At 39.7% G+C, this 12,103-nt stretch overlaps 1 protein-coding gene and 1 gene segment (V, D, J or C); both read right to left on the bottom strand.

Annotated features, from left to right (window-relative positions):
• The window catches only part of LOC109488640, a 12,065-nt gene extending 11,698 nt beyond the window's left edge, over positions 1-367 (bottom strand). The window contains 1 exon segment of the V gene segment in view: positions 189-367. Within this exon segment, the coding sequence occupies positions 189-240 (52 nt within the window).
• The window catches only part of LOC105234922 (T-cell receptor alpha chain C region), a 560,983-nt gene that overhangs the window by 522,341 nt on the left and 26,539 nt on the right, over positions 1-12,103 (bottom strand). For 2 of the 10 annotated variants that reach the window (XM_034648712.1, XM_034648713.1), the window contains exons 2-4: positions 8,818-8,912; positions 8,408-8,695; positions 8,000-8,004 (exon numbers count right to left, since the gene is read on the bottom strand). The exons of 6 other annotated variants lie outside the window; for them this stretch is intronic. In XM_034648712.1, the coding sequence (XP_034504603.1) occupies positions 8,000-8,004; positions 8,408-8,695; positions 8,818-8,912 (388 nt within the window). The remainder of the gene's footprint in view (positions 1-7,999; positions 8,005-8,407; positions 8,696-8,817; positions 8,913-12,103) is intronic. 2 more of the 10 variants (XM_034648717.1, XM_034648720.1) reach the window with 1 other exon arrangement.

Below are 12,103 nucleotides of genomic sequence, written 5' to 3'. Positions count from 1 at the left end.
CCCTGCGTGGAAAGAGAAGAACAAACACAAGTCATGTCACTGGGGGTCACTGATGCAGTTTCCAAACTTGTAAAATGTCCCGAGACACACCACTGGGGCTGTAGGGACCCTCTCGGAGCTCAATGTCAGGCCCCCCACCACTGTGGACTGTGGACCGCTCCCCAGCCCCTCTGGACGCCCCCACTCACAGCAAACTTGGACCCACAGGAGCCCCAGCAGAGCTCCCCAGTGCCTGCTCATGATTCCTTGTCTAGCTGCTGGGTTACCGACACCCCTACTGTGCAGAGAGTAGAGTCCTGGGGCCAGAGAAACTGTGTCTTACAGTCAATGAGTTCCAACAGAACGACCAAGCACCAGTCACACCTCAGCCCTGTCACTCACGGAACTCGAGACTCCACCCATAGTGGCCCAGTGACACTAGTAGCAATCTCACCAAAATTTGCTTCCAAGGTGCAGGAGGTGGGGGCAATAGTTCCAATATAGAAAGTTATAAGGGGTTTTTTCCCCATTAAAACACTTAATGTAGGAAATTTGTGGGTGTGTGAGGAAAGGTGAATGGAAGACTCAGTGTTTCGAAGGAGTTTACCCAGGTCCTTGAGGAATCTTAGGGATGAGTGAGTCCACTCCCCAAATTGCATGGTTTGACATACAATGTGAGAACTCAAATGTAAAAATACTGATAAAGGAAAACTATCTGATAGCATGTATTCAGGATTGCAGAAGTAAATACAATTTCTTGAAATCAAGAGCATTCTAAAAACCAAGATAGACAGTCACCAACTGCATAGAAATGATTCCAATGAGAACTTGGTTGGTGAAAAATAGAATGTCTGCATAATGTCCTCTCTGATTTCATTTCCACCTGCCCATCTCTCCTGTGTGACTAACTAGTGGACAACATGCTCACCCACAGCGTTGAGGCTGGCCAAGCCACACGTTGCTGGTCACAGTCAATATTGTCCTCTCCCTTTCCTTCTATTTTTGTTCCTTATTTTGTCCCCTCTTCTTCTCTTCATTCTTGTTCCCTCCACATTCAGCAGAGATGTATGAAAAGGGAAGATATCTGGGGTATTGAAATAATTTCAAGGCCAGTAAGTTTGGGCAATTTTATTCATAACAATTGACAACAGGTAACGGGATGTTTTCTGTTGAGTTCCATGGTCACAATGCCAGAAATATTCCTACCCTATTACCGGTGAAGAATTATCTGCATAGTGGATTTCTAGAAACATGGCCTCCAGATGTCTGAAGTTGTTATGCAGTGGCAGAATTCAAAACCTGAGATGAACTTTACACAAACCCTGTCCCCCCTCTCTCCCTACCTTTGCTATCTGTAATTGGACTGCCTCACATGAGTTCTGTTCTTCCTTTAACTGTTCAACCCCAGACCATCAGGAAGTCTTTGTTTCTTGTAAAGCCTAGAGTGCCCCCTAGAGGACTGAAAACGTCAGCAAAGATACTTCCTGGGATCAAGCAACTCAGCAGAAACAATCCTCAGCCCCATTTATTCCAATCTTCCCGATGAAAGAAATACAGATTGTCAGAAAAGAAGATACCTGCTTAGATTGAATGGGGATTAGAAAGGAGCCAAATTCTATTTTCAAGATGGAATTGTGTGGAAATTGATATCAGAAAATAATTTGGCAAATCTCATCATGTGCTGTTTATTTACTTAGTTCAAAAGAAATCCATAAATAATTCTTGAGCTTTTCGTTTCAATGGAATAATTTACTAGATGTTCGGAATATATAAAAGTGTAGTGGAATATTATTTACCCATAAACAAGGATGAAATCTTTAAAAAATGAATGCAATCTTGCCATTTAATGACATGGATGGAGCCTGAGAGTATAATGCAGAGGGAAATAAGTCAGCCAGAGAAAGACAAATACCCTATGATTTTACAAATGTGGAATTTAAGAAACAAGCCACACAAGGAAAGGGAAAAGTATATGATAGACAGAGATAAATCAAGAAACAGACTCCTAACTAAACAGAAAAAACTGATGGTTAAGAGGGAGCGGGCTGGGGGATGGGTTCATTGGTGAGGCGATGAAGGACTGTCCTTGTCCTGCTGACCCCGGGTGTTCTGTGGAAGGGCTGAATCACTCTGCTGTAACCTGAAACTACTACAACACTGTACGGTAACTAACTGGAAGTAAAATTTAAAAAACAAACAAATAAATAAAATATATAAAAGTAAAAAACATACTAGTTTACATTCTACAGGGGAAGGCAAAAATATACATAATTATAATAGAGTGAAAGAGTAGGACCCTAAGAGGAGTGAAAACTAAAAACCATGTGACCCCAGAGGAGGGAGAAATATGTACAGTTTAGGTCGATGGACAAAATCCTACGAAGAAGATAATCATTCTCTCCTTTCCTCTTTTTGGTGACAAGAAGAGAGGAGAGTATGGATAAACCTTTAGGATGACTTTTATGACTTTTTATTACCTTTAACAATAGGAGAAATTTGTGAATACGTGAATTATTAAAGTAATAAAACATTACCTGGAGAGTAAAATCCCTTTTGACTGTCACTGCCACATCTGACCCTTTCGTCACTTACTACTTTATTTCTTTGTTCATCTTGACAATTTGGAGTTGATGTTTCCAGATGTTTTACTAGATTTGAATCACCAGAAAATATATAATATTTTATTTAGCCTTTATTATAATACAAATACACATTTTGGGTATACCTTTCTGTAACTTCCTTTATAAACTCAATAGTAAATCTTGTAGATCTTACTCTATTAACCCATACACATTCTTTGTTCCATTACATTCCATGCTGTGGGTGTATGTCCATTTATACATCCTTTCCTCTATTGATTAAAGGCTAAAATGTTTTATTTAATCCAGGAAGTACTGCACTACAATAAACCTTATTAAGCATTCCTCACATGAGCACATGTTTTGCTAGGAACAGAGACTAGGAAGAACTGAAGGAATAGCCATGGGGCTAGCAGATGAAAATTACTCCATGTGGAGGAATGTCAGGGACAAAGGGCCTGAAGAAGGATGAATATAATTCATGTTCTGAATATTGGGTTGGAAGGTTTTCATTTTTTATTTTTTTCTTAATGTGCATTGCAACTATAGTTTATCAGCTCATTTCATAAACTCTTTCTGAAATATGGTCCTGTTAATACAGATAATGTACAGTTTGCTCCAACCAGTCACTGAGGTTTTCTAAATATAGTAAATCAGCAGAAGAAAAAGCATACCCAAGGAGAAGCAGTGGTATATACAAGGAAAAAATATTACAGAATAAAATTAGACATAGAAAAAAATGTACACACTTCCACAACACACACACACACACACACCCAATTTAAGAGTATTGTCATTTAAACAGAAAGACACTTTACTTTTTCCAAGTCAGCAATGAAAAAGAGAAAATTCTATCAGTGCAACAGAAGAGAAGAGAAAGAAGTATATTCCAAAACACTAGAAATGAGTCCAAATGTATCAGTAACCAAAACACAGATAAAAGGAAATGATTGAATTGAATCAAAATGTAAAACTATTTCTCCATATTGCTTAAGACATAATCCTAAAAGGACACAACCAAGAAAGGTGAGCAGATGGGATGGGATTTTCCTGCGGCCCAGGGTACAAAGTCTAAAGCCCCCTCCTCACCCACGACACCCACCACAGCCACCAGAGAGATCCCAAAGGAGTGTCAGTTCAGCCAAAGAGGCAGTCAAAAGGTGTCTAAGAGAACATCTAGCTAAGAAACTAAGCTAACAGCTACAAAAGGAAGATCTAATTAAAAAAAACCAGAGGTTAAAAAAACAAATCAAACTAAATGCTCAGCACAGCAAGGGGAACAATCAACAGCATCAAAAGTCGTCCTACGGAATGAGAGAGAATATTTGCAAACCACATATATGATAAGGGGTTAATATGCAAACTGTGTAAGGAACCCCTACCATAATAGTTTTTAAAACAAAACTAATAAGCCAATTAAAAAAAGAATAAGCCAATATTCTAGTCCAAGGACTAGAATAGACAGTTCCTTAAGAAGGCATTCAAATAGCCAACAAGTATGGGAGCAAACAGTCAATGTCCCTGATTATCAGGACAATGTCAATCAAAACCCCATGAAATACAACCTCACACAGTCATGCAGTTATGGGAAAATGGACCATCCTATTAAGGATTTCGGTTTTGAATATGTTGGTATTAACCACAGCTTAACAGTGGCAGATAAAAGCACATGATTTAAACAGGTATAATTTTCTAGTTCCTTTAAAAAAAAAAAGACTTATTTATTCATTTGAGAGAGAGAAAGGGAGCTTGAGAAAGATCATGAACAAGGGGGAGGGGCAGAGGGAGAAGTAGACCCCCCACCGAGCAGGGAGCCCAATGTGGGACTGGATCCCAGGACCCTGGGATCACCACCCAAGTGGAAGACAGATGCTTAACTGACTGAGGCACCCAGGGCCTCCTAGTTCCTTTTTAATGATGACTCTCTCAATGTACTTGCCACTACATTTACAGTAACTTCTGGTATCATCCATATGTTATACATTTTTAAAAATTGATGGCTATTACCAAAAACACAAAATGCAGGTGTTGTCAAGGATGTGAAGAGACTGCAACACTTGCACACTGTTGGTGGGAATGCACAATGCTGTAACCATGGAAAACAGTAGAGAGGTTCTTCAAAAAGTTTAAAAGAGAACTACCATATGATCCAGTATTCCCAATTCTGAGTACACCTCAAAAAGCATTGAAATCAGGATCTCAAAGAGATACTAAGCACTCCTATGCTCATCGCAGCACTGTTCATAATAGCCAAGATGGGGAAACTACATGAATGTCCAACAACGGATGAATGGATAAAGAAAATGCGGTATGTACATGAATGGATTACTCTTCAGCCTTAAAAAGAAAAAAAAGGATATCCTACAATATGCAAGCACATGGGTGAACCTTGAGGACATTATGCTAACTGAAATAAGCCAGTCACAGTAAGACGAACAATGCAAGGTTCCACTCTAATGTGGTATCTAAAATAGTCAAATACGTAGATTCAAAGAGTGAATCACAGAAGAGGTTGTCATGGGCTCTGGGGACGGGGTAATGAGGAGTTACTAATCCAGCAAGGCGAAAACAAGAGAGTTGCTGTGCAGTACTGTACCCATAACCAATGATCATGCATCGTACACAAAATTTTAAGAGGCTCTATCTCATGGTAACTGTTCTTTACATGATACAAATGAAATTTTTAAGAGATGAATAAAATGCCACAGCACTAACACCACAAATGCGGGTTTCAAAACCTGAGAAATAGTCCAAGTAAAACCAACAAATGTCACTAATGTAGTAATTAGTGAAAGTGTCATGTGCACACACTGAAAAGACAGCTCATAAACTGAGAGCACTCAAACCAAAGCATGGAATGAAGCTCAGGGGTATATTGTTAGAAAGCAGCAAAGAGTGAGGCAGTGGGTGTCTGTTCTTCACAGTGATTGGCTATAATATCAGAAATGCTGTAAATGATATCAGAAATTGGTCAGTGGGTACCTCCCACCAAACTTCAGAAACAGTTCAAGTTTCATTAATGATTTTCAGAGGCACAGCAAAAAATGATACAGGTCAAGGTAGTCTGGCCAAATAAACGAAATTAAGCTTTATTTCTAGAACTAAACTGGTTTTGTCTGGCCAGGGAATTTTCAGGTCTGGTCTCTTTCTTCTTTATTTTAACACCGGCAAGGATGTCCAGCAACAGGAAAACTCCACATGGCTGATGGGAACGCCAAGTGGTTCTGCCACATTGGAACACAAGCATAGTTCTTATATGTTCTACTAAACACAACTAAACAAACTCCTACCATATGATCTAGCGATGACAACCTTTAGTGTTTACCCAAATGGCTGTGTACTTCTGCCTACACAAAAATTTGAACAAAAATATTTATGGCAACTTTATTGACGATTGCCAAACCATGAAAGCAACCACAATGTCCCCAGTAGAAGAAAGGGTAAGTAAACTACAGTGCAGCCTGATTAAGGAAATCTTTTTAAGTGCTAAAGAGAAATGAACTATCAAACCATGGAGAGATGTGGAGGAAACTTACATGGGTATTTCTAAGTGAAAGAAGCCAATCTTAAAAGTCTGCGTTCTGTTTGATACCCACTATAGGACATTCTGGAAAAGGCAAAACTATGGAGACAGTAAAAGATCAGTGGTTGTCAGGGGTTAAGAGGGAGGAACTGAAACACTTCTTTAAGTAAAGGAAAGTTGGACTGGTGAGCAAAAATCAAAAAGCTTAGTAATATACAAGATGTGGGGAAATTTTTTATGTCTTCTCTATTCCTCAAAGACCAACATCCAATTTTCTCCTGGGTTTAAAAGTGATCATTTCTTCTTATAAAAAGCCATGGATGCATGGCTGTTCTGTGTCTTAGAAATTTTCTTTCTTGGTCCCCTTATTTTACTTCCTTCCACATCAAAACCCTCAACACACTCACACATGCACACAAGGGAACACACACACATGCATGCAAACACACACATGCACACATAGAGGCACAGGCACCAATGCGGGCAGCACCATCTTCCTCAATTATCCAAAAGTATGGGTGCTGTTTTCCCTGACCCTTTCCCAAGGGCACACCACACACCAAGGTGCTTCCACACCAACCCTGGGTTTCTCCTTGTCTAGTCTTTTATACAAGTTTGCCGCTCTCCATGTACAGCTCATTTTCTAAAATTGGTTGGTGTCACCGTCTGCTGATAGCTTCTTTCCTCTTCCTCCTTCTCTTTGCAGCTTTCTGCTCTTTTGGGTGTCTTCACCATCTTTTTTAATAGAGTTTTAGAGAAATCAAGAGATAAACGTGTATTATTAATCTACAAATGGGTTTTTTTTTAGAGATTTTATTTTTAAGTAATCTCAACACATGACATCATGCTCAAACTTACAAGTCTGAGATCCATGGTTGCAGCTCTACTGGAAGCTGACCAGTTGACCACATTTACCCAACTATCTGAGAAAAATGCTTATTATACACCCTTTTGAATTATGTAGAGTGCATTTTGACATGCATTTAAATTTATAGAACTTTGAAAAGTTTATCTATAACAAATTAAATAAAAAATCAATTTAAATGACAAATATATGACCAATATGTACGGAAATGTATTAATATCCTGATCATAGCTCATTCATAAAATCGACTGAAAAGGGGATAATAATTAAAGAAGATCACAAGGCACCTGGGTGGTTTAGTCAGATAACCAACTGATACTTGATTTCAGCTCACGTATGATCTCAGGGTCCTGAGATCCAGCACCATGTCCGGCTCTGTGCTCAGTGAGGAGTCTGCAGCAGATTCTCTCTTCCTTTCCCTCTGTTCCTCCCCATCTACCCGCACTCTCACTCTAAAAAAAAATTACTAAGTCCTTAAAAAGTATTTAAAGCATTAAAGAGATCGCAATAATTTTGGCAAATTTTGGCAGTGCGATACAGACATTGCTTTCTCTATTATTTTTTGTACAACTTCACTTACTCCCATATATTCTCCCAATCCCATGATTTGTGGCTCTCTGTGAGAGATTGCAAAACAGGAGTTAGAGAAATCTATAGGATTTCCCCCCAGTGTCACCTATCTGTCTATATGTTAGGAAACATTAGTGCAAGTGCATTTTCTCTGACCATATTTCCTGGGCACTGAAAAAAAAAAAACTCACTTGAGTTCTTACTGTCAGAAAGTCAAATGATCTATGTAACTGGTCAGGACAAGACCCACTTCCTCCATTCTGTTTCTGCCCCCACCCCTTCATGTTGAATATCAGCCTGTGTCCATCACGTAATTTACTAGAAAAGAAAGCAGAGCAGAGGTTCCTGGCCTCTCTTTTCTGTGCTCGGGTACATGTGTTCCTCCTCCTTGCTTCCTTCCCTTCTTTCTCTACTGAAATCTGGTTTGGGGCTGAAGCTCTCCCATCACCTCTCCTGCCACACTCTGTCAGGAAGACACTGGACATCACCTTTTCAGACACACTGTGTGTCTCTGAAAGTGTCACAGACACAGCAACACCCACCAGGCTGCCCTGAACAACTTGTGGGGCTGGACATTCACTGCAAGGATGAGTAAGAGGCCCCTTCATTGTTATGTGGTTTTACCTTGAAATCACTTACGCCCTGGCTGAGGGACTCTTGGCATCAAACTGTCCTCAGTGTCACTAAGAAACAGCTGGGGTTGAGGATGTTACTTCTGGTTCCTATACTCTTGACATCTCTATGATTTTGTATCAAGCAGACACTGGGGGACAAAAAACCACAGACTAAGCTGGAACCACAGTGGCTCAGTCAAAGACTCTCAGCATCCAGGTCCCTTTTCTGCTCAGAGTTTGCGCTCAGCTCCCCCTACAGTCCCCATCACTGTGTCACTCATGGCACAGTAATACATAGCTGCATCTGACCCTTGCACTGAGCCTTTCTCCAGGTGGAAGGATTTGGATTTGCTGTCCAAGGTGGCTTCAAAACCGTTGTTGCTTTTCTTCTCCTGGTCCCTCGAGGATTTCAGGAGGAGCTTTAGACCTTCACCAGGATACTGGACATACCAGAAAAGAGTGGGGGACCCTATTGTTGAATAAGTACAGTTCATAGTCAAAGAAGCCTCTTCTAAGAGGGTCACTTGGCCTTCCGTCTGGGTCACTGAGTCTCCATGGGTTTGTCCTGAGGAGAAAGAAAAGAGACCTGTGTCACCTTGGGTATAAAGCTCTCAGATAAAATTATAGTTAAAATTTTGCAGACACAATGGAAGAAAGAATCCAAGTTTTAAGAGGCATTTTACTTACCAAGCATTAAGAGTATCACAGTCAGGAAGCCTGGAGAACACTTCATCTCTGCAGTGTCACCTAAATAATGTTCTTCTTTCTTACCATGAAGAAACCTTGGAGTGAAAGAGAAATGATGAGGGAAAGCCCACATTTCACACAGGAAATGTCACTGTGGTAAGAAGCTGCACCCCCTGGTGGACGGGGACTGAAGTGCGTGCGTGTTGGCCAGAATCCTCCCCAAGTCACCATGTGTTTCATCCCTGACTTCATGAGGCACATGTCAGTCTTCAGGTGCCCTTGGAATTCTGAACAGCAATCCTGTCCTCTCAGGTCTATGTGTTCTTAAGACTCTACCTATATGGAAGTTCATTAACACAGAATCTCAGGGTGTTTCTGTAGCTGGGAGGGTAACAGTCTTCTAAGAATTTTACTACAATGCTTCATATTCTCATGTGTCCAAGTGGGCCAGCCTGTAACCCACCGACTGCCAGGAAAGAGGCTAGGAGTTGAACATGGAAAAAGCAATAAGAAGTCAAGTCATTGCTGAGTGATTCTGTGTTTTTCTACACTGCATACAAATATTTAGAACAATGACTGCCATTTTTTATGTACTCACTAAATATGTTTTAAGTTTAACAAAAATAATGAACAACGGCTTTTATTTGAAATGCAGTATTTACTGGGTCCTAGAGTAATATCAGTTGTAAGGAATACTGTCTTTTTATTAAAAGCTTTTCAGGAAAAAAAGCACAATATTTGATCGTCAGATATTTTGATAGTCAAATATTCTTAATTTCCAGAATCATTAAAAAGCAAAAAAGAAGAATTATAGACAGAAAAAACACCATACATGAAGTTGTCAAATCCCTAGGGAATGACCTGAGATTCTTATCTTATGTTCTCACTGTTTTGTTGAGTCCAACATAAGATGACTAGTATTGTAAATCAGCCAACAAATACTAATGGTACACTCTTAGCAGGTCGTAGCCTCAAGCATGCTTTCCATTACAATGCCTCTGTCACATTGTGTTATCAAGATTTAGAAAAATAATAATCCCCACAAAGTAAGAAATCAGGATTATCAGGATAAAGTTCTGGAGAGGGACACATCTTCTGTAAAGCCCTGTAAACATTTATCTCTAGACACAGAGATGGAAGCTTAGCTCAAGCTATTTCCTAGAGGCCACTCTCCACAGAAATAGATCAAGGAGGTTCGTGAGTCCAGAGCCAATATGGGAAGTCTCCCACATGCAGAGGGAAGTAAGAAATTCTGGCCTGGACACTCTTTGGGTTCACACATGCCTTCCGTTCCCCCCCACCTTTCAGATCACATTGTCAGTCCTGCCACAAAACTATGCTAGGAAGGAATTTGGGACAATCCCCTACAAACTTGTGTTCAGATACACAGGGAGAATCCCAAAGAGGTTGGGATGATAATGGTTGAAAGTAAATAGGGGGCGATTGGGTGGCTCAGTTGGTTGAGCCTCGCGCTCTGGTTTTGACCGTGGTCATGGTCTCAGGGTTGTTGGTTGAACCCCTCATGGAGTTGTACACTTCTAAGGAGTCTCTCCCTTTCTCTTTTCCTCTCTCTGTCCTCCTCCCCCACTCATGCTTCTCTCTCTGTATCTCTCTCTCTAAAATAAGTAAATAAATAAAATCTTTTTTAAAAAGGAAAAAAGAAAATAAACAATATAGCGCATGGATGCAGAAGTCGTTAACTGTAACTTTAAAAAGAAAACAACCTTCAGGCCAATGAAGGCCTACAGAGAAATATGTTGACTTTTGGTTCACCCAAGAAGACTTGCACACCAGCGAGCGAAGATATAGCAGAGTAAATCTGGATATTTAATGACTTTTCTTAGCACGTAATTTATATAACAATAAAATGCACCAAATTAAACAATCCTATAAGGTTTGCCACATGTATGTATTTGTGAAGCCCTCACCGCATTTGAGATAATGAACATACGCATCACCCTAAATGTTACCTCTCTGACGTAATGTAATCCTTCTCTCAAAACTCACCACTCCCATTTCTAGGGAACACTTCTGTCATGAATGAGTCTACATAATTTATAACTTTGTATAAATGGAATCATATGTACTCTTTTGTCTAGCTGCTTCTAGCACAATTGTTTTGAGAGTCTTCCATAGTCATAAGTGTCAAGAGTTTGTTTCTTTCTGTTGCTGTGTAGTATCCCAACACGTGCCTATAAAACACTTTGTCTATTCACCTGTTGATGACCATACCGATTAGCCCCAGTGGGGCTCTTACAAACAAAACTGTGATGAACATTTGCATATAAAATTTCTCTATAAATGTATGCTTTCATTTCTCTTGGGTCCATATCTGGGAGTACAATGGCTGGATCATATGGTAGGCGTACATTTGTCTTTCTTAAACCAATATGTTCTAGTAGGATTTTTTTGTAGATTCTCTTGCATTTTCTGCTCAAATACGCTCGCTGTTACTAAAAATAAGTTCACTTCTTCCCTTCCAAACTGTATGGCTTTTGTTTCTTCTACTTGCCTTTTACCTTGGATCAAATCTCTACTTCAATATTAAACACAACTGGCTGAGAGCCAAAATTCTTCCCTTATTTCTGAAACTGAGGAGAAAGCAGTTAAGCTTTCACCATCAAGTATGACATTTGATGTAGATTTTTCTGAAGCGCTTTTTTAAGGTGAGGAAATTCCCTTCAATTCTATCTAATTTGCTGGGAGTTTTAATCAGGAATGGATCTGAATTTTGTCAAACGCTTTTTCTGTACCTACTGAGATTACCCCCTAAACTGCTCATCTGCTACTAGTCAATCTGTCTGGGCATATTATTGACAAATTGTCACAAGAAAATACTAAAGAAGATATCACTCTCTCATTTTACTAATGATGAAACAAAGCTCAAAACTATCAAGAAAGTTCATGGCAAAGCTAATAGTTTAGAACACAGAGCTGGATGATACCAAAAGCCTTTCCCTCTTTTTGACACGAGAGATTGTTAAATTTCAGAGAGAGACTAGTGGGTAGCAAATGACTTCTTCCTAAGCCTTTGAAATATTTTAAAAGTGTCTTTTATAGGTTCTTTATTTACACAAATGGAACTACTAAAAAAGAATTAAATGATTGCAGGTGTGACCCTTTTATCAAAAGAGGAAAGAAAACATATTATAATGGATGCCCAAACTGCTATTCAGCAGCTGACCAGTGGGTAGTGGCTTCAAGATTCCACCCAGGCCGATCACAAAGACAGCATGGTACTGGCACAAAAACAGACACATCGACCAATGGAACAGAATAGAGAACC

Source organism: Ailuropoda melanoleuca, chromosome 20 (genome assembly GCF_002007445.2).
Source record: "Ailuropoda melanoleuca isolate Jingjing chromosome 20, ASM200744v2, whole genome shotgun sequence".
In the NCBI taxonomy this organism is placed as follows: Eukaryota; Metazoa; Chordata; class Mammalia; order Carnivora; family Ursidae; genus Ailuropoda; species Ailuropoda melanoleuca.
The sequence above is the reverse complement of the archived record's forward strand: the minus strand, read 5'-3'. Positions and strand labels throughout refer to the sequence as shown.